At 30.5% G+C, this 23807-nt stretch overlaps 1 protein-coding gene across 6 annotated transcripts in view; it reads left to right on the forward strand.

Moving 5' to 3' along the window:
* The first annotated feature begins 5459 nt into the window (after positions 1–5459).
* Positions 5460–23807, forward strand: part of Spt20 — a 47861-nt gene continuing 29513 nt past the window's right edge. The window contains exons 1-5 of one of the 6 annotated variants that reach the window (XM_024361266.2): positions 5463–5533; positions 5634–5783; positions 7123–7296; positions 8286–8420; positions 12618–12815. In XM_024361266.2, the coding sequence (XP_024217034.1) occupies positions 5661–5783; positions 7123–7296; positions 8286–8420; positions 12618–12815 (630 nt within the window). In that variant the 5' untranslated portion in view covers positions 5463–5533; positions 5634–5660. The other 5 variants (XM_024361267.2, XM_014433338.2, XM_014433335.2 and 2 more) reach the window with 5 other exon arrangements.

Consider the following 23807-nt stretch of genomic DNA (forward strand, 5'->3'; position numbering starts at 1 on the left):
TTCTTCAACTAACCGGAAGTTAAATGCTTGCTAATTGTTAAGTGTGCAGTGATGTATATATTTGCGAGTGTGTGGTCATATCATATATCGACTGCATGAACATCACAGGTATGGCAATGGATAAATCTTATTCGCTTAGAATATATGGAATATAGTTATATGTCCGTATTGAAGTTCAAATGTTCACCAAAGAGACTGGAATATATTCCATATATTTTATTTTTTCTTAGTCCGACTAGGCGACCAACGTGCCATCTCTATTCAATTAGAATACAGCCATATGTCTGCAGGCGCACTCACCTGGAGAACTCAAAGAAAAGTAACTTTGTTTTATATGTCAGTGAGGGCTTGACTTTTAATTAGTAATCTGTTACTTCATTTCATTAAATTTTAGGTGTTATTGTAATCATTGAAGATAAAAATTTCCCTAATTCCCATATCGCCATTTTCAAAATAAACGTCCAGCAGTTGAAATCTAGATATGTGCAGAACTTGAATAGACAGGTGGGCGTTCCGTTTGTGTTGGATGACCTGGAATTTAAAACTATTTCACCATTCACCACAATGCTCTCTGGGTGGCAGCCGAGAAGAGACTGGCCAATCCTAGACGATTCGTCTAGGTTGCCTCAAAATCAGTACGTGAAGAGTGGCATTAGTGGAAATTTACAGGAATTATGACTTTTATAATTGTCCTCTCATAGCGCTGGATCCTCGGATTAAATTTCGAACAGGCCCAGTATGAAAATGTGATTTGACGGATGTCCCCTTAAGAGAACGCCAAGTTTTTGATTCTAATTCTGTGATAAAATTGAGTGATTAATAGATAGCACAGATTTTCAAGGTTTTGTTTAAACCGTGGTTTTTCTTGTTTCGAATCACATATTCTAAACATTTTATCGGCCACATTACTTTTATATTATATTTTATAGAGATGTGAAATGTTCATATTAAAAACGTGAAAGCTTAAGTCAGCAGCGTTCAATTCTCTATTTTTTCATTTTCCTAGCTATTTTACTATAAAACAAAGGCAAGAGATTTTTAATATTTTACAAGTTGGAAAGTTCGTTCTCATACGGAAAGGGCATCGACGATAGCTTGCCCTTCTTTTTCAACTAAGGAGTGATGGACTGAAGGTTTTCGAGAAGAATGCAACAGGATGATTAAGTGTATATTCTTTGGTAATTTCAATGGTATCAGTTTCAAAGATGAAAAAAATTTCGTCTCTTACAGGGGCTCTAGACGCTGCAGCGACGTCTAACATAAATTTTTTCTGATACTGAAACAACTTCAATAGATAACGGACAAGTTTTGGTTGAGAAATCAATAATTGTGTCTGCTAGGAGAAATTTTTGTTATGATCTGAATAATACCCAAACATTCCTACTGCTCGTCTCAACGACTGGGTGTCCTGTTGGATGAATTCCTGTTAACACCTTTCACCACTTGAGCCCTCAAGGCGGGGAATTAGGCTCAATGGCCTCTTCGGCGAGAAACCTTATAACCTCACACCTGATAAAGTCTTCGTTTCATAGCGTTATTACATTACTTCTATAGCTTTTCGAAAGCTTAGCCAGTTTCATATTCACTGTTGAGAGACTGCAAACCTTGAAAGATGGCACATTCCTTACAAACGAGACCTCGGTACTTGAATGCTCCTTAAAACTCAGGTTTATTTAATGAAAGTTTTGAATCATCCTATGGTAACTGGTTCATAACCATGACGCCATAGATCTCCACTGTGATACTCGGTTCGGCTAATGAGGGCAGTGACGCAGCACATGTAACCTGTGACGAAGCTGAAGTTACTTTCTTTGACTAACACACTCTGCTAAAATGGAATGAGTGGAAATTGTAAACTTAGCAGGACAGTGATCCCTAAAATGTATATTTTTACCTGTCTCAAAAATAATATTTAGATGAAACCCTCATTTAACGTCAATACTGTGTGTTCAAGAAGTCACTGGCCTGCACTAGATGACAGCAACCCTCTAATATACTCATCACGAGTACAGTCATTCGTAGCCTGTGACCCAATTGAGGAAGAATACGGTATACTATTAAGTTTTTACTAAATGGTATTCTCAGAGACACAAGCGACTTATTCTGCGTATGGCAAGGTACTCATCAGTCCCAGATTAAAATTTATTCATCAGTATAACATTTTCGATCGGCAATCGAAGAGAGGAACTTCCCAACCCTTACATATATCAACCACAAATCAACACCTTCATTTTCAATAAGGATAAGGTGGTTTAATTTCATATCAGTTTTTCACAAACATACATGTACAGAGAAAGGAAATCTCGTTAGGCGATGCTTCATCCAATTTGAAAGCGTTGCACCTTACCAATAACTTGGATAGAAATACAGCTTTTCAAAGGGAATACCTGGAAGTAGAATATAGACCTTTCTGATTTACTTTTTAGATTATTAAGTAAATTAATAACTATAAATATTCAATAAACAAATTTGCAAAAAAAAATCAGTAGAATTCACTACTATTACTGGCGCAATCGAAAGGTCACTGTTAAATCCTTAAGCCATTGCAGGAACTCAGATTCATCTGTTCATTGACGAAGCCACTAGAAAGAAAAAGACACATCAAAGTCAAGATCAGACTATTGCAGTAAAGGTCTAAGCCAATATTTTTATTTAAGAGACATTTTTTTTTAATAGAACGAAATTATTTGTATACTTTAATAAACGGTCATCATTTCATTCAGATTAATTGAATTCATTCTGTCTTAAATAAAGTTTTCAGAGAACAGGATAAGGCTAGAAAATCAACTATAACCTCAAATAATAGACCACAAGAAACAGTTATAACCCAACTAAGATAAAATCAAAATTCAAAAAATTGAAGAGGTTAGGGTTAATATGTATACTTGGATAGAAGATAATTTAATTTTTGTACACATAGTATTCTATCAAATTTAATTAATTGTTAAGAAATTTAAGAATAAATTTAATTTTTTTTTATATATTTACCATATTTTGGTTAATGTTTCTCTTTATTTGTTGATACTTTAAAATGACACCTCCCAGGTTAAGAAAGTAATACTTGAAAATGATTTAAAAAAAATATTAAGAAAATTCTTACAAGTTAATTAATACATCGTTTCGTATAAATATAATTCAGCTTAAAATATAGGAAATATTTAATATTTTAAACATTTTGTTTTATAAATGTGACATAAATTGTATCCGAATTCATTTTAAAAATAGTAAATTTTGATAAGAGGAGAAAATGGTCGGGGTGCGGTCAGTAAAAAAAAACACAAATAAACCAAAACTTACCTATTTATGTTTATCGTGACCCCCACCGTCTTCTCCTCATATTAATCTACGGTCCACTATTAACACCTTGTAATAATTTTTGATAAGAAGAATTCAGTGGAAATTAGAAGAATTTCATTTTGAAATAATATTTAAAAATCTGATGCGGTGTGCACATCACATAACTTTCACTTACCATGTTACATACCTCTCAAAATTTTGAGTAGATTAGTAGGCTCGTGTTGAAGTTGTTTTTTTTAACACAATTAAAAAAAAAAAAAAATTAAAGACCAGGGAATGCGAAAATTATGAACATTTTTTTTTTCTGTTATTTTAAAAATAAGTACTTTAGGATTTATTGAGGCGGGAGGAACGTATACAAATTTTGTTCCTACCAAGAGTACATCAGCTTAACAAAAAATGACGAAGCCATAATGCAATTGGTGAAAGATTGCACTTTTCCAGTTAGAATCATATATTTCGATTTTCCTTTTTCCCTTTATTTATTCACAAAATTATTTAATATTTTGTATTTATTTATTTTTTATTATTCCTAACAATGAGAAGTGACAATTTTTTTTTTCAAATAATCAAAATTAAAGATACTTTAGAGGAAGACATTTTAAATATTCCTTATTTAAACCCTGTCAGTCTAATTCAATAAGGATAAGAAGACTTAGCTGCTATCAAAAAGCATTAAATTATACATTGACGTGGCGAGTTTGATCAAAATAGGTGGAGTAATTTTTTGTAAAATCGAAAAAATGTGAAAAATCGATTCTGAGTAAAACTTAGGGTCAGTCAATTTCATTAAAAAAGTTGCTATCGCACCCCAAGCATATACCCCTAAAATATGTAATTTCAGTTTCGTTCGACTTTTCATTTTTAAGCAAACAAATCAAAGTATTTACAGTTTTGATGTTTTTATATTTGTATAATAAAAATTACTTACATATTGACAAGTATTCTTATAAGATAAACATGAGTCTATGGCGCTCCTGGGTGACTCGGCTTGAAGCTCCTCGTCTTTGCGAGAAGTTCGATGTTAGTACGGGCGCTCTCAAGTCTCCCGCTGGTATACCAAATTGAAGTGGCTCTATCCAACCTCCCGAAGGCAATACCTCCTTGGTGTTTTTCTATTCCAAGTTCTTAAAATCAAAAAACCTACCTATATCCCCTAGATCTCCTCACTCTTCGTTCATCCATCCACTCATTAAACACCAGATCCCAACCGATTGATTTATATATGCCCTCCTATAGAACCGCCTTCTTTAGGAAATCCTTCGTCATACTTGCAACCTCCTTCTGGAATTCTCTTCCCATCTCCATTCGCCAGTCCTCATCCATTCTTTCCTTTAAACAACACCTATTCCTCCACTTATTGTATAACCAAACCTCCACATCATTGTAATCTAATAAATAGGCATATATTGATTAACATTATAAACAATAGTAAAGCCAATACACCAATGTAATTTCATTTTACTATCTGAAAATTTGTGAATGCTTGCCAGATAAAAATCTTAATATATGAACTATGTATTTATTCTACAATAATTAAATAAACAAAATTATTTTTTCATTCAATAAGAAATAACGCATATACAGAACATACAGAAAAAATAAGTGTGTGTTAATAAATTAGAAAAAAAATGGGATATATAGATAAATATACTAAATATAAAATAACATACAGTAGATATATAGAACCCAGAGTGCACTGTTTGGCAAAATTACACAAACCAAACATTTTATTGACACGCCTATCAGAAACAGCCGATTTTTTATTCTTAAGTTTCTTGATTTTCCATTTTCTCAGGTCCTTAAATTTCCCCCTCTTCAAAAACTGGGGTTCTGAGCAGATGCCTGGTTGGCCCCTTAGTAAGCGGGCCTACTCCTATTCTTAAGAACTTTAAACAAAAATATAACTTTTAAAACAATATACATAAAAATGAAGCATTATTTATGGTATATTGATTTCAAAAAATGAAAACTGTTAATTCGAAGTTAAGGACTTGTAAGGATATAAAAAACAGAGCTGATTGTATTCTAATGATAATACTAATGAAATTAAGGCGTGATCTTGCCAGAATTGATATAATTATTTATTGGTTCATCCAACTTTTAAAATTTGTATTGTGTTAAATGTGTTAAGACTTTTTAGTCTCTTTGGTTAAGAAAGTATTTCTACATGTGTTTATGTTAAACTCGTAACCTTTGTTTTGTTGGTTATCCCGAATTCCAATCTTATTTAGAGGTTTTAAAAAAGTTGGATGATTTAAATCCTCTTTTGTTTTTATTTCGATTTTATTTAATTTTATGAAATTATTTTATGTTTATCAATTTTAACATTTTAGTGTATATTTGCCTCCAGTTATTTTTAAATGCTGTGGAGAGCTAACATTTTCGCTTATTTCATATTGTTTATGAAACAATTAATGATATGCACTCGTTGCTGCACAATAATTACAATGCCTACCCTGGGTATTTTTCATCATAATGGTAGAGTGAGCATAGCAGCTATTAGTATTTGAATAAGCCTTTAATCATGCTATGATTAGCACCCAAAAGATTTAAGATATTTAATTTAAATTCTGTAATGTTTCCCCTATTTAGTAAATACCAAGCTGAATAAAGTATATGTAAAATAGAATATCTTTGTCAATTGTTTTTTTTTTTTTTTTTTAAATTTTACCTAATTTCTACATATGGTATGGATTTGAATTATTTTATGACTATTGCTGTGTTCAAGAAGGTAGTAAATTGTAATATTTACAAATATATATTTTATTTAGATACTACTTATCTTGTTTTGTTTTTTAAAGTATTATTCATTTTTATTATTTAATTTATAATTGATAGAATTTCGGTATAATTATTTTTTCATATTGCTTTGTCAGTATTGTTAGTGGAACATTAGTTTATATACATATTCAGCTGATTGAGGTGGAGACAGTTTATTTAAGTTCTGGACAGTCTATGTTGATTATGAGTTATTATTGTTATGTGTGGTTCAATAAACTGATGTTTATTGATCTTGCTGCCTGAAATCATGATAATTAATTGACACCAAGTTTATTAGTTTAGCTTTTCCCTAATGAAGATTATGTTTTATTTTATTTATAAGTTTTATTTATAAAATGTATTACTCAATAAGCTTTGAAATGTTTAAAATCTTTAATAGTAGTGATCCAACTTAACTAGAGGAAATATATAATTTAATCAATAAGGCTTAAAATATGTATATGGATGTATGTGTATATATATTTCCATCCATCCATATATCCATTGCCTATTTAATGTTTCAGATCTAATCGAAGTAAAGTTAATTTTGAAATAATATTTAGTGAAGTCTTCAATTATGAATTTTTATGAATAAGTTATTCTAAATTTATAACTATGTTTTAAACATTATTCTAATTCTAAGCTATGTTTTTCCTAAAACAAAGAGATCTAAAGTATACACCCTCGTTAACATTCAATTCCTTAACCAAAATAGAATAGAGACTAGAGTTGGATGGTATAATGCATAAAAAAGTAAATTAAAAATCTTATTAAAATGATGACTCCATGTTACTAGTGGTGTGAATTACCATATTTTGAGGGAGATACTGTCCTTGGTTTGGGACTAATAGTCCTTAGTGCCGATACTATTTTTTAAAACTTTAAAAAACTATTAAGGTATTTTTAGAAGACCAAAATTGAATTTAAAAACCATAAATAAAGCTTTGAAATGAAATGTTATTAAAAATGAACATATTTAGAAAAAAAAAATGTTTTTTAGATTAGGTCTGAAAAATATTTACGATTTTTTTAATCTAATGTTTTGTTTTTTTCCCATTTCAGTCTGATATCAATGTTTCTCAAAATTTCATTGACAAATCATGCAGAAATCAGGAAATACAGTACGAAGGTTCTAAAAAACCATGGCCAAAATTAAATACATATCAAAGCAGTTGTATTTATCAACGTCTGAAGCGAATATACCAGGAGGAAGTTATGAAATCACACTTTATTCCAGTAAGTTATTGTGTCCAATTAATGGTTATTAGGAATCCTTTATATCTCTGTGACCCTCACAGTCCAAGAGCTGATAAAAAGTCAATTTAACCTGTAAAATCTAAATTAACCAAATATCTATATAGGTAGAGTCTAAGGAGTTTAGCGAGAAGTTATTGGTCTTGCTGTCTAGATTGGTCAGAATAAAAAATGACGGTCAGCCAGTCATCCATAATTACATTGAACCTAACCCAACAGGTATATTTTTGGGTGATCATTTATTTTAATGGTCAGACAATCTTAAAGATTTGCAGATCTGAAGGCCCAAAGAAGTTGGATTCCAGATCCTCAGTTACTAAAAATTGTGTTGAATTTAGCCATAAAGATGTATTTTTGAGTGCGAGCTATAAACTACTACCCCTGTAAAGATAATAATCATAAAATACTTTATGGTGTATTTATTTATACATAAGAAAATCAATAAAAATGCAAAATTTCAAATACATTCATTGTTCATGGGTTTATAGGTAAAAATATAAATGTATTGCACTACACCTCCCAGTTGGGTAAACATAGATTTACTTTAAAATTTATGATAATATATACCTCCATACTTATACATGTAATTTAATCTTTTAAAGTTTACTAATTTACATATTTTAGCTATTAGCATTACTTAGAGAGTTATTGGATATAAACCTAAAAATATATGGTGACCGCTTTGAAAAATTTAACATGCCAGGCCTGTGAACCTCGAGGGCCTGGTAAACTTTTCACCATCATCTTTTGCCAACAGTTTTACATTAGAACCCATTGAAAGAAATCAGTTTACTATTACTTCTAGGTCACCATGCAATTTTACTGGACTAATAGACTCTAAAATATAAATAGTTCAGAATGTAAGACAAGTGTTATATAGAAATGCTTAGATTTGTTTAAATAAGAATTTAGTTATATTTATAACATTATGTATTATAATTTATTTCATTCAAACTTCTTATTTTTTTCAGCAATTACATGGTACCTCCTATTTATTGGATAAGCTGCTTCAAAAAGAAACATTGAATATGGTTATAATCACTTTATACCCTTATAGCAAGGGCTACTCTTTAAGTTTTTGTGGAACAGATGGCCAAATATTTCAGGTATTAAAAAAAAAAAAGAAGCCTTATAACTGATTGTAAATCATCATATTTTATTATATTAGCATTTTCTTTGTTTTCATTCCAGCATACATTAAAATTTTCTGAAATATCACTTATTTTTGTTAAGCGTCTGATTTTCGATTTATTCTAAAGAAAGGTAGATCCACTTTTTGATAGAAATTATTTTAACCATGTTTCCAAACCTGTTTTTGTAATCCAACATCACATCTGCGTGGAAAAAATAAAGTGATACAAGTTAGGAAATAAAAATGTCAATGTAACCTATATTTTTAAATTTTAATAAAAATTTTATAATGATGTAATATTTATAATTTAAATCTTAACATATATAAAAATAATCTTAGGGGAATAAACAAAAAATGTATATTATTAAAATTTAATTTACATCTCATTAAGTTTTAGGACACATTTTAAAACTATTACTTTCAGAATCATCATCTTGATTTTAATATTTACCTCAATTGTGGATTTATAGTAAATAACTATCAGCTTGGGAATTAAGAGATTTTGATTTTATCTGGTATTGTACCCTCCTAACAATATCAAAGAATGTAGCTGTACAAAAAGTCAGCGGGATATGGGAATATCCTGGGAAATCCTAGGGTTTACATAATTAATTTTATAAGGTTGCACAGCTTGCCCACCTTTTTCATTACTTCATATAGCCTGTGCCCCCATCAGTTGAATCAGCCTGGTATGAAGTGATATTCTGGGCTCCCTTCCACTCAATATTTCATGTGTTTTATAATTATCAATTATATTAATATATGGATTAAAATTTATTATTAAAACATTATATTACTACGTAAAAGAAAAAAAAATGATATTACTATTTAAAAACAACGTACATATTTATAAATTAGGCTACACAGTATACTATATAGCCTGTAGATGTGTCTACTATGAATTTATTAGAAAGAGTAATTTCAGTATTGATATTAATTTTAATTATTAAAAAAAGTAAAAGACAAAAAGTTTTACACTTTTAGAAAAAGACTATTCTGAAGTATAGTTACTATTGTTATTTTATAAACACAAATTGGTACCGAACCAGTAGAAGTGTACATTTTTAGGAAAAGTATTGATAGTATTTTACTTTAGGAATTTCCTCAGTAATCCCTTAATAATTAAAATCTGAGTCAAAAGTTTTGAATAATTTATACAATACATTTTAAATAATTTTATACTTTGATAGTATTTAAAGAAAGTAAAATTCTTTCCTACCAACATGTATTTATTTGTGATAACATAGCTTTCGATTACTTTCAAGCTTATGAACAGTCTATGAATTATTGAAGGCAGATAGTCAAAAAAAGATAACTCAAAATTAACCAATAACTATTATACAAGGTCTGTTCATAAAGTTCAAGACTGGTCTTAGAACTCAAAATGTATTGAATATTTTTGTACAACGAACTTAAAGTCTTTAATATATGGGCCTTGGACATCAACAAACCATTGCCAATGCTTTTTCTATTGTTCTTAGGGTCCCTGGAACTCTTCCTGCTGAAGAATTTTAAGGGACACATCAAAGCTGCTGCTGGAACCATGTTGAATTACTTCCCTATGAGGTTTTCCATCATTCAATGATACAAAATAAAGTCACTGGGATGTAGGTTGGAATTGCTGGGCGGCTACAGAACTTTTGTCACATTGAACTTGACCAAAACTTTAGCGACATCATTCAAAACTTCTGGACTTTTTTTCTTGAGTTCAACCCCAAAGGATTGATCCATAAATTCCTGGTGGACAGACTATGACAAGTCAGTTTAGCGTTGGAGTGCTTCACCACTTGAAAAATTGATTCCTCCCAATGATCAAAGATGATTGGTTTCTACACCATTTTTTTTATAATGGCTTAAAGTACTGTGTATGCTATCAACATTATAACGAGATATTTAAAGCTTGAGATCAGTAGTTTCTATGAATCTGTTATATTTAAAGGGTTATTCAATTTGCACTATATGGGGTCCATAAAATTCTACACCATTACAATGCACTCTCTCAAACGTCCCTAGCCACCACCGAAGTTTTGATTGAGTTCAACATGGCCAAACTGCTGTAGCCATCCTATGGTCCCAGGACTCTTTTTATTTTCTCGAATTAAAAGAGACTTGAATGGATAGTGATTCAACACATTTCCAGCGGTTTAGGCAGCTTCAACAAGGTCCCTAAAAGCCTTTTGCTTTTTATAACGAGGTTCCAGGAAGCCTGTGAACAATGAAAAAAAACGCTGGCAGCAGTCTCTTCATGTACGAAGGTCATATATTGAAGACTTTAAGTTAGCTGTACAAAAATATTTAATTCATTTTTGGTTCTGAGACCAATCTTGAAACTTGGTGAACGGACAATTTACACCTATATTTTGCCTCACTTTACAAGGCTTCATCAGGCCCAACTAAAACCAGATACAAAAAAACAAATTTGTTTTTTCACAAAACAAGAAATAATGATTGATAATGTACTGCAGGAGTAATTATTAGTGAAAATTAATTTAGTAAATAATTAGAGATGTGGAAAAAAAAAAAGAGTGAAGAAATAAATGGGGTGTAAGTATGGTGAAGAAAAGGACCAAGGGCATAGATAAATAAAGGGAAATAGTTACATAAAGAATAATACACGAAGTTGCTGATCTAATTGGTGACAGATAAGAAGTGATTTGAAGCAAGGTGAGATGGAGTAGGGAATTAGTGCTGTAACATATAAGCAGGAGAAAAATATATACAATCTTAAGTATAAAATAATTAGATAACGGTATAAAAATTAAACATACAAAAGAGGATGCAATTAACAAAGAGATGATGAAATCAACAGAGAGATCATATATTAAAGACGGATTACACAATGAACAGATTGTGATATAATGTAGTAAAGAGATACTAAGTATGAAATATTAATAAAAGTAATAATACAAGATTAAAAAACAGTGAAAGTGAAAACAATTTATCAGATGTGGGGTAAAACAATGTTAATGGGGAAATGGGTAACAAGTAAGGAATAAAAGAAAGAAGGTAGGGTAGGGCAGGATTAGTCATTGTCTGTAAGAGTAAGTTAATTATGTTTGATAAGGCTTAGGATAGAATATACATGTCGATAAGGAAAGTATAGCGTTGTGGTTAACAGGTTTCCGTTTAAGAATTATTTGTATAGATTCTGAAATAAACTGCTTTTTATGGTTGGGGACTGTAGCAGAGATAAAAGATTTGTCTTAGTTAAACTAATCGTTGAGGGTCAAGGCGTGTTCAGATAGTCTGGAGGCAGATGGGCTACGATAGTTGATAGTTTGTTTTAGGAAATATAAGTTTGGTGGTGGTTTCTTGTTTTTCGCCAATATACTAAGAATTGCAGTTAGGAGTAGAACAAGGAATTTGGTAAACTACATTAGATCAGTGTGGATCTTGAAGTTGGAAAAAAAGGTAGGAAAATTTGTTATGCGAGTTCAGGCCAAAATGTAAGATAGGATTAGTTGATTGTTTGGGACTTCTGTATATTTCCAGATAGAATGGGTATATAAGAAAGGAATCTGCACAGAAAAATTTGAATTATTCTTTCTGATCAACATGAATGGTGAATTAAAATTAATCTGAAATATAGGAATTATGTTCTTAATCTCTAATTAATGAGTTTTTAAGTGATAGGTAACAATAATTAATTAAAATTGTTCATGATAGATTCAGTTTCTTATGAAAATAAGTACTTTCTAGACTGGAAAATTCTGGACAAATTTTTTTTTTTAAGAATCTCCTATGATAAAATTATGATTGTTAGGCTCATGTGAACCTTAGATGATTATTGCCCTCCATTAAGAACTATCACTACTTTATTAAGCATCTATGAATCTTCAGATTCTCCTTCTTATTACTTTTTTTTATACCAATGTTATCTGATATAGTATTATCTTTCTTAAATTTATAGTCAAAAGTGCTAGCAGTTATTATGTGCTTAAATTAGCTTAGTTGCACAAGTATGAACAAGTTGAAATAATAACATTTGTAACAGAAATAAAATTACCATAATAGAATTTTTTATGAAATTTGCATTTGGTATTTATATTATAATATTCTTTTTAAAGATACACGTTTTAATGATTATGATATGTAACATAATATTTTCATTATAAGTATTAAAATTATTTTTAAGTTTTTTTTTTTTAAACTTTAAAAAAGTTTTTTGTAGGAATCCCAACGAACGTATGCCCAAGATCTTCTGCTAGATTACATTGACAAAGAAGAGCTTCCTCCTACCTTTTTAGATTATTGGGAACAAACATTTCCTGAATTATTTTATAATGGGTGTGTGATTGTAAAAGTTAAAGATGTGAGATATACGATGGAACCACAAGTACGCCATGTACTTCTTAAACCTCATACTCAAGTAAGTCTTAAGTAAGCCTTCTGACATTTTTAAATGAATATTAATTTTTAAGGAGGTATTGTTGACTGTAGATGAAACCAAGAAGATAAGGGTTGTGGATGGAGTCAGAAATAAAACAGTATTATTACATACCTTTTAATGTGTACTATAATGTATATTAAAAACATTTTATTGTGTAGCTTAAGATCTTCATCATGGTTGAATTGTTGTTAGTGCTTATCTGCTTCTGGTTTCTATTGATGACAAATCAACACTAATGAAGGCCTACAATTGAAGCCAAAATGGTGGTACAGATTAAACAGTATTATACATTACTGTGTTTTATTTCACACTGTACCCCCAACCATCATCTCATTGAATTTTAATTTTGTATTCTAATTGTTTTGTGAACTAATTGCATGTTTACTTCTTTTTTTTTATTCCTTATATGAATACTGTCTGTTTTTTAAGTTTGCTGAATGTTTAATTTTTGTGTATTTTCCCAATTCTTTATAGACAATAAAAGCTTTGTTCATTACAAGTATATGTAATTGTTAAAAAATATAGGACTACTTTATATTATTGTGCATGGATCACATGTGGTTTATTATTGAAATGCAAATAGAAATTAATCCAAGCGTTATTAGTTGTGACTTTAAAAAGATTAATGACATTACTGTACACTAGTGTATCCCAAAGTGTTGTACACATTATATCGGGCTTTGACTTTTGCCTGGTGCAACAAACAGTTTCCTTTTTTTGATTACAAATACAGAAAAATAAAAATTGTTACTTTTCAGTACTGTTTATGTTTAGTTTTGTGTTTATTCATTGCTGAGGCCACTCCAGACGCTATGATACTGCACATTCGGATAGCTGTTGTTAAAGTAGTGATAAACAAAGAAATAATGAAATTTACTATAGGACTTTTATATGATTTTACTTTATTTTTAAGAATTTAAACAAAATTTTTTTTTATTATGAATGAATTTTGTTTTTTGTCTATCATTGTTTCACTTATGGACTAAACAAAGGAAAAACAAATATATTTTAATTTTTATTAAACTATGGATTTTTTATTTTTATTATTTATTTTTTTTATGAGGTGTACTCATTGTTACAAGGGGGTACACTCATGTCGAGAGTTTCGGAAACAACGCCTTACACACTGTACATTAAATACATACTTAGATTACATATATAGTATGGTAATTCAATATTACTTCTGTCTGTAGCATGAAAAATTATTTAGAATACTTTTTTTTTTAATTAAAATTTATAAATGTGTTAAAAATACTATAAGCAAATTTGGATTATGAAAATGAAAATATGTACCACTACAACCCATGAGTGGGTCAGTAGTTCTGTACTTAGTAAGTAAGTGTTAGTTCTTGAACAACGGTGTGCAAGGAGATGATTTTTCATAGTCATACTTGACTGCCAGATTTTTCCCCAATTAAGAGTACCCACTTTATGAGGCTGAGTGGACCCCAGAGAACTCCCTGAATCCAAAGGGTTGACTCATGGCTACAGTGAAACAGAAAATAATTATCTGTCACAGCCCAATTAAAACCCAGGTCCTTGGAGCTAATAGCACAGCACCTTTGCTCACTGAGCTACTCGGCTCCTCTGGATTATAAGAAATGATAATAGCTTTTGAATGAAGTATCCTTTGGTAACACTTCAATGACTGTTTTAAGTTAAGAGGCCTTATGACCATCTTCTTTTCAAACGCTTTGGGTTATCAGGAATAGATCGAGATGACAGATTATGAACTAATATATTTGTGTGGGAACTAGTACAGTTTGTAATGGAAGGGATTAAATCTATTTCAGTCTAAATCTGCATCAAATTAAGGAGCATTAAGGAATCTTCTGAGGATTTTGCACTCTAGGGATTGTATGTGATAAATTTAACAGAGAGGAATTTGATGGTTTCATAGAGCTTGGAATATGTCCAAATAAGCCTGTTAATGATTATGGATATAAGGTTTTTGTAGTTAATTTTTAGAAGTTTGGACCTTTTATCTAGTAAATATTTGAGTATTCAGCAAGCGGTTACTGTATATATTGTTTTTGGTAATGAGCAGTTTCTTGTATTTTCAGTCTTGTACAAAGATTCCATTTAACACAAGTGAATGTTTGACTGAGATAAGTGGAACATTATTAAAGTATACTGCAGGACAGAATATCTTGAGTTAATGATGAAGAGTATAAATGAGTTGATGAGTTTTGTTAGGATTTATTTTAACTCTTCAGTTTTGACCTTATTTTTCAACTGATATTATGTGTGACTGCAGAGTATGGGATGCAGCAGTTAGGTTATTATTTACATATAAGACATGTGTCACCTAATGTACGTAGTGAGGATAGAGTTTTATGATGGGTTGAGATGTCAGTTTATGGAAAGTATATGGTGACAAGACAATTTTTTAGAATAAGCTCTGTGGTTTTTCAATATATATTATTTCTTTTGAGTTAAATCATTGAAACAAATCATCAGCAAAAGTGTGGAACAACGTAACTGTCAAATCTCAACTTTTCAATAAGAGAAAAAAATAATTTCATTTTTTTCAACAAAAAATTATTGAAATGTTTTTAAAAATATAGGATGTATTAGCAAGTAATATAAAAAAAATATAATAAAATAATTGTGCCTAATATTTATGAAAAAATAAAATAACTCTTAATCTAATAGTTTTTGACTCTGGATTTCAAACTTTTGCTGGCAATATGATATACCTAATTTAGAGTAGCATTGGCTGATGGGTATGATTTTAATCTTACATGTATCCTATAAATGTTTTTATGTGTAAAAGTATAGTAAATGGAATAGTATATTAAAAAAAAAAAACAATGTAGTATAGATATTTAGTTAATGTTTATTATTAAAAGTGCTGATTCTGATTTTTATTTATAAGTTTCATTCTTTTTTTCTTAAATCATTATTGAATTAATTTTAAATTTAACTCTTCAACTGATATGCTTTTATTAATGATTCGTATTTAAAATCTTTTCGTTTTATAGATCTAAAATGTGTGGCCACCTTAACCAGCCTGTACTTTTTATATCTATTTTATACTATTGCTTTTCAATTCGCCCTAAGTAGTTTTGTGGTATCTTTGGCTATTCCATCTGTCTTGTAGTTGATCTTTTATACAGTATGTTGTGAACTAATGTGGTATTCATTATAGTGTAAAGACTTGTTAGTTGCTCAGAGCTTCATGTATTATCCATTTTAAACTGTTTTTTATCATACTTATTATAATTGAATTTCTATATTATCCTTCCTATTTATATTTTTAAGGGCTGATCCTAATATTTCAATTTTATTGTAGGAGATTTTGTAATTATTCAGCTTATTTCATAAAATTGATAATCAACAATCATTCCATATTTTTGTCATTCATCATTATAATCATAATTGGAAGAAGATAGTTGACTGTGTGAAGTAAATTGGAGGAAGATAGTTCGGGTGGCGGTCAATAAAAGTTTCAAAATAGTAACAAAAAACTATTTATTGTTAACCAGCTTTTGGCCCCACTTTGCAGGGCTGATAAGAATGGTGTTCTGTACCAACTCAGCTTGAAGCCCTGGAAAGTGGGGCGAAATGTTAGTTAACAATAAATGTTTTTTTGTTACTATTTTGAAACCTTTATTGATCGCCACCTGGACTATCTTCTTCCAATATAATTATAATTATTCATATTAAAATTCATTTCCTTTTATAAACCTAAATTTTTGGCCACCTCAACTGGTCCACATCACTCCTTAAAATAGCCAGGTTTGTGGCGGATGTTTAGGAATAAGCTATATCTTAATTTATAAGAGAGCTTATGAACAAATTGTTGACGCAGTCATGATTATTATAAATTAATACTTGTGCATATGAAATTGAGAATGCTACAGATTCTTGGTTATTTAACAGACTTTACTATTGAATTTAATTGCCATTTAAAATTACAGTATAGCACTGGCATTTTACTTTTATTGCTCAGAGTAAGTGCTTAAGGGTCAAATGTCACCTTCATTGCCACCCTACAAGGGTATCTGCCTGCAGCCCAACACCTGGGTATAACAATACACCTTAGGGCTAGGAGTCCTTTTTTCATGCTATCTGCATATTTAAGATAGCATCTTGAAAATCCCCAAATCCATGTAGAAGCCACTTATTGTTTGATACTAGCCTTGGTGAACCATCATATAGACTGCAAAAATCATTCACCAAAATGATACAAGTGTGTCATTTGGTTAATTTTACTTCAATTTTTGTGTAAAAAAAATGTTGTATTTATTTATAATTATTGAATTATTATTACTTCTTATTATTCACTGTTATTTATTTTTAGTCAATTTTGTTGTTTTTTGAGAGGATGGTCAGGGGTGTGGTCAGCAAAGACACACAAATAAACAAAAGTTATTTATTTGTTAATAAACAAAACATATTTTTAACTCTTTGTTGTTTTAGAAGACGTAAAACCTGTTCTTTTCAATTAAGAAATGGAAAATCCTTAGCGAACAACCAAGGTAGTTTTGTTTTTTTAAGGCTGGAAGTTTAATGACATGTGAATCAAATGTAATAAATCTATTATTTCCATTGTAGTTATAAAATAAATATTTCTTGAATTTAAAAGTATTTTTGTAATCCATATTATAATATATTTGTATTTTATGTAATTATAAATTTAAATTGTTTCTTTATTTGTGTGTTTGTATGTGTACAATAATTATTAATTTAATTTAATTGTAGTGGTTAACTTTATTATATGTTTTTTATTAATTAATATTTTGTAAAAGCATTAAAGAGAAGTCAAATGTTCTTATTTAATTCTTTAGTTCTTTTTGCCAATTTTCAGAGTATAAGTGATAGTTGAAACTCAAAAATTGTGTTTGAGGGAAAAAGTGAAATAATGATTGACTAAATGAAAACAGAGGTTCAATGTCTTGATATTTCTTTTCTCTTGTACGTTAATACATCACATCAGTGTCTATCTGCTTTTTTGTGTATTTTGTTTTATACAGCTATACTAATCTATATACATATTTTAATCTTCACAGTACTATTACTTCAATTATATTTATTAGTTACAGGTCATACTGTTACATAAAAAAATTTATGTATGTATACTGTATTGTATCATCACCTAAATTTTTGAGTGACTCATCTTTCTTCAGGTCTTTCATCTTTGAACCATTTTTATATTGTCATCAATATATTTATGATTACTGTTAATAAATTATTAGTATTGACACATTTTATGAGGTTACAGTATTTATTATTACAAATGGTGGTACTCAATCTGAAAAATTAGTATTTATCTGAGAAAAATTCTTTATGTTCAAGGTAAAATTTATTATAATTTTTAGTTTTATTTATTTTTAATATATCTCTATGAATCACCATTCTGAGTATATTATGCTACCATTACTAAATTGTAAGGACATTCTCCACTAAATTTAATTTTGATTACAGAAAATCACTTGTCTTGCTTATTCATTATTATTTGAATATTCACCCTCTTGTTTCTTATGGATAGAAACATAAAAATTATATATTTATTGCCAAATATATTTGAATAATTGGGTGGGTTTATGTATTTATTATCCACTCTTTACTTGTTGAACTTAAATGCTTATGCAGTAACAAAATTTGGAAATGTTTCAAATAGAGAAGGATAATCTACTAATAGCACTCTAGAAGGGAGCTACATCAAAGAATATTGAGATACTTCCTAACCTTATGTTTTACAGGTTTAAGTTTTGTAATGAATGCTTGTGATATTGTTGTTGATACACAGTCGCAAAATATCTTATCTTACAACTTGTTTTCATTAACTTAAAAGTTAAAATTTACAAACGTTTAATGGTTCATACCATTCTTTATGGATACAGAACATTTCTAGCGAAAAACAATGCCTTAAGATTTTTGAAAAAAATGCATAAAATATTTGGACTATGGAAAGGTGAGACAGCTTAACAGCTTAGATGGCTACATTATGCCCCATCTGTGAACTCCACTTATTGACCAACATAATACTATTGAGATGATAGATATGGCCAAAGAAATGGTTGTGTTAATTATTGGAAAGAATCATTAACTAATAACTAGAAGGGTAATCAGAAGTAATACAATAGAAAATTGTCTTAGAGATCGACCTAAACGCAGACAGAAGTATGGTTTTTGCTCTTTAGATATTTGGATTTTGAAGGAATTCAATGGTAGGAGGTTTGTAGGCAAGGACCTTAGATGTTATCAGTATCTAATATTTCGGTTTACTAAGCGTTATATTTAAGTGTAATTTAATAACGTTACAAGTACTGCAGATGTTTTGTGACCCGAATCATCAGAAAATTAAATACTGACTGTTTTTTAACTGATTTTGTTTTTTCATTTTGCTTCATTTGAAGAGCACATACTATGCCTAGGTTTTGAAGCCTTATTTATAATTAATCATTAATTTATTAATTTATACCATCTCTGTATAAAATATTTCCTATTTTGTTTACAAGCCCTTACTTATACACCTTAGTCTTTTAAAAGTTTGTTTTAGTTTTATAAGGATTAACTAGTATAATTGTTTACAAAAAAGGAAAAGGAAAACATGGAAAGAAAAAAAGTGTTTTATTTCTGTACTTCCAATACTTCACTTATTGTATGACTTTTTCTCCTCTTAGTAGTTACATATATTGTGAAGAAGCTTCTTACAGGACTTTTGAATTGTTATGTTAAAAATTTTCTAGTTTTAAATGATGCTCTCTCAGAATTTAGAATGTTAAAAGCTTGCCCTGAAAAATCACCAAGCTGTAGGATTAAATAAATAGCATATGGTGATTATTTTGCAAATTTGCCAAGTTATTGAAGTAATGTGTTCAAGGCCTTTAATAAAGTTCTTGTCTTAAAGAGAATAGTCAAATTAATCAAAATTACCTGTAGTATTTAAGCTGCTATTGGCAATATAAAATTAAACATATTTGTACTCCTTGGATATCTCCAAAGCCTTTGATTCAATAAGCTATTCTATTCTTTTTTTTGTCCGAGAAAAAATAATTAACTTTTTCCTAAGGTCCTATCCACTGATTTAAATCTTTACTCGCTCACTCTTGTAAGTAGTTTTTATTCTCAATAAACCTGCCTTTCTTATCTTATACTCAGATATTGCCTAGTGTTTGGGTTTATTCCTTCTTCTTTCATTTCTTATATTAATAATCTTCCTGAATTAATTCATTATTGCTTTCTTAACATTTGTAAAGCTGACTCCAAAATCTGTTTATCATTTCCACATTGAATTATTTTGTATCATTTGCTTAAATTTAGAAATATTTTTTTTATTAAATCAGTGTGTGGGTAAACTTGAATAAATTTAAGTTAACTGCTATGAAAACCCGAGCCATTATTATAGGTTATAGTTCTCTCCTCAAATGAAGTACTTATACCTTTTTAACTCCTCTGTTAGAAACTTAGCTTAAGTATCACTATTTTTCTTGTTTTTGTCTATTCATTAATATATTATTGATGTGATTTATTTTTGATTAATATTTTGTATTCATATATTTATTTTTCATTTATTTTTATTCAGATTGTTCTGTAAGTCTTAAGCAAAATTTAAGGGGATAAAATAAGAACTCAGAAGAAAAAAAAAATAATATAGACTAGTGGTCTAGTTCTTTATACAAGAGGAGAAAATAGATATTTTGTTGTTATGTTAAGCCTCAAATATTTTGTTGAATGAAAAAAATAACTAAAACACTATTTAAGTGAGGTAGTCCTTTCGTTCATGCTGTTTTTCAATTTCAAGCACTTTTTAAATATTGCTCGATTTAACTTATCTTAAAGTCTCCTTTCCCGTTTTAAGCTAATATTTCAAAAGCGATTTAGGACCGTCTCTCCCCAGGGGTCTTAGCGGGGTGCATCTGGCAGGGAAGGATTGCCTTTTTTTGTGTTATGATCTCCTCTTGTGAGATTGTGATATATTGTTGACTGAGACTGAGTGCAACATACGAAATGTGGCAGAAAAGTGATGAAACTGGCAACACTCTGCACTGTTGTCCTTGATAAACCATGTGTATGAGTACCCTCCCATAGCTCAGTGTGAGTTTCAACTCCTTATGTTAATTACGTGGTTTTAGTGACTGCTATTAGTGAAGTTGTGTTTTGGTTGTACGTCACGCAAAATGGAAAAGCGGAATTCAGAGCACCATTGTGCCATTGAATTCTGTGTTAAGCTTGGAGAATCGGGAAGTGCTACATTTGAAAAGTTTAAACAGGCCTATGGGAAACATTTTGTATCCCAAGCTCATGTTTTTTGCTGGCATAAATCATTTTTGGAATGCAGAGAACATGTTGAAGATGAACACCGTTCAGGGATGCCTTCAAATTTGAAAACCAATGAAAACATCGAACGTGTGAATAACTCTTGTAAGATCAGACCATCATTTAACATTAAGAATGTTGAGTGAACTCATAAATTAACCATTCATAAAATTATCATTATAGATTTATCGTTCATCAAATTTTTACTGAACATTTGCACATGTGAATGCCATGCTATGGTTCCCCAGCCCCTATTCACTTGACCTCAGTCCCTGTGACTTTTGCCTTTTTCCTAAACTAAAATATGTCCACAAACGTCACGTCATTTCGGGACTTTAGAAAACATAAATATAAAATTTTGGTAAATAAAAACTCGGTCTCATTACTCCTCGTAACAAAACAGATACAATTGTCTTTAAAAACAAGTAGAATTTGTCTTTGTTAAAAGGATCTGAAGGTGGCTTTTGAGCTGCTAAATAACGCATGGTTTTGTTTTTCGTAAAATTCTGAATTATTTGCGATTTTTTTTTTATTTTAGTATAATATTTTTTAATTTAAGTCAATTTGTCTTCTTAAAACAATAATAAAATTTACTAATTAAATTAAAATAATAATAATTCATATAGTAATAATTCATATTAATACAGTAGGGACAGAATTATGAATGACAATTGAATAGAACCAATTAAACTAAATAAATAAATGTTAAAAAACCATTTTCAATTTTTCCACTCTGAGGCCAGAAAAATGATCTACAGATATATTTAGAACAATCAGTTTTTTTTTCTAATGTTTTGGCTAATGACATTAAATATCTAATATAAATTCATTAATTCTACTGTAAAATTAAGAAGGAAAATAAACATAATACACTTCTGAACATTGTTTTTATTATATTATACATACATTTCAAAAAGTGTAAAAAAAAATGGGTTTAATTTTAAAAGTTAATGACTAATATTTTATATTTGAATGTTAATTATAATATTATATAGTAATTTGTAAATTTAATCAATCCAATTTATGTATCCATATGATATTAATATCACTGTTCACTCACTATTGGGCGCTACAGTCCTTGTAGGACCTGGGCCTCTGCCACCATTCTTTCCCATGCTCGCGGTCTCCAGTGAGACTCCTCCAATTTTCAACTCCCATTCCTCTCAAATCATCTTCCAAATCATCCAGCCATCGGTGCCTGGGTCTGCCCCTTTTCTTTTTTCCTCCTGGTACACCATTTACCATCTTTTTAGGTAGCCTGCAGGGCTCCATCCTTTCCACATGTCCCAACCATCTTAGTCTGCTCTTCTTAATAACACAGAGGATATCAGGCTCTCCATACAATTCCTTTATTTCGTCATTGCTTCTGATTCTCCACCTGTGCTCCTCTTTAACGGCTTCAAAGATCTTTCTTAGGATTCATCTCTCCCAAACCAGTAGAGCTCTTCTAGTATGGGTTAGAGTCCATGTCTCACTGCCATACATTACCACTGGCCTAATTATTGTTTTGTACAACAAAAGCTTTGCTTTCCTGGAAAGACTTTTGTATCGAAGAGCTTTTTGCAGGGCATAGAAACATCTGGTTCCTGCTACCATTCTGCCCTTAATTTCTACTTCTAAATTATTGTTCTCCCTCACAACTCCTCCCAGGTACTTGAAAGTACTGGAGTTGTGAAACATGTTTTCCCCCACATCCACAATATCCCTTCTCTCCCCGGTCTGTCTCCGCATAAGCCATGTGTTGTGTGAGCCTATTGTAAATGGTGCTACCCGGGTTTGTCCTTATTTTTCTAATGCCAACTTCTAGGGCGAGGTTGAACAGTACTGGTGATAATGGGTCTTCTTGTCTTAAGCCACTGTTAACCCTAAAGCTATTAGAGATGCCCACTCGAGTTTTCACCTTGCAACTAGTCCTTTCCAGGGTCATCTTTGTTAATCTTATTAACTTGCTAGGTATTCTCAGTGACTGCAATGCCTTTAATAATTTCCCTCTGTCTACACTATCATAAGCCTGTTGGAAGTCTATAAAGAGGTGGTGTAAGTCAATATTGTACTCATACGTTTTCTCGAGCATTTGTCTGATCGAGAACAGGTGGTCTGTTGTTGACCATCCTGGGCGGAAACCGCTCTGGTACTCGCCCAGTAGTTGTTTGCTCCTTCCCATCCTCCTCCTACAAATTGCTACCGACAAGATCTTGTAAACTGTTGGCAGGAGCGCTATACCTCTGTAATTTTCACATTTTAGTTTATTCCCTTTCTTATGTATAGGGACTATAATAGCTTCTCACCAGTCAGCTGGCATTTTTTCTTTCATCCATATATCCCATATCACCTTGTAAATCTGTTCCCAAATGTCTTCCCCTGCGTATTTAATTAATTCTAAAGGGATTTCATCGGCCCCTGGAGACTTATTATTTTTCAGGGACCAAATTATGTTCATAATTTCTTCCCTGTCTGGTGGTACCTCCTCATCAATATCCTTTTCATTATTAGATTGGTAAACCTGGTGGAAGTACATATTGCTTGTCTTGGGGTTTAGAATCTCCTTAAAGTAATGGAGCCACCTATCCTTGATTTGTTCAGCCCCGGTGATAAGGTTTCCACATCGGTCCAGGCACATTTCAGTCTGTTCAGTCTGCTATGCTGTCCGGTAGTGGGTCTATATATTTTCCAATCCAATTTATGTATCCTTATATTAATATA

This window comes from Halyomorpha halys, unplaced genomic scaffold, assembly GCF_000696795.3.
Source record: "Halyomorpha halys isolate HHAL.00 unplaced genomic scaffold, Hhal_1.1 Scaffold1190.1, whole genome shotgun sequence".
NCBI lineage: Eukaryota > Metazoa > Arthropoda > Insecta > Hemiptera > Pentatomidae > Halyomorpha > Halyomorpha halys.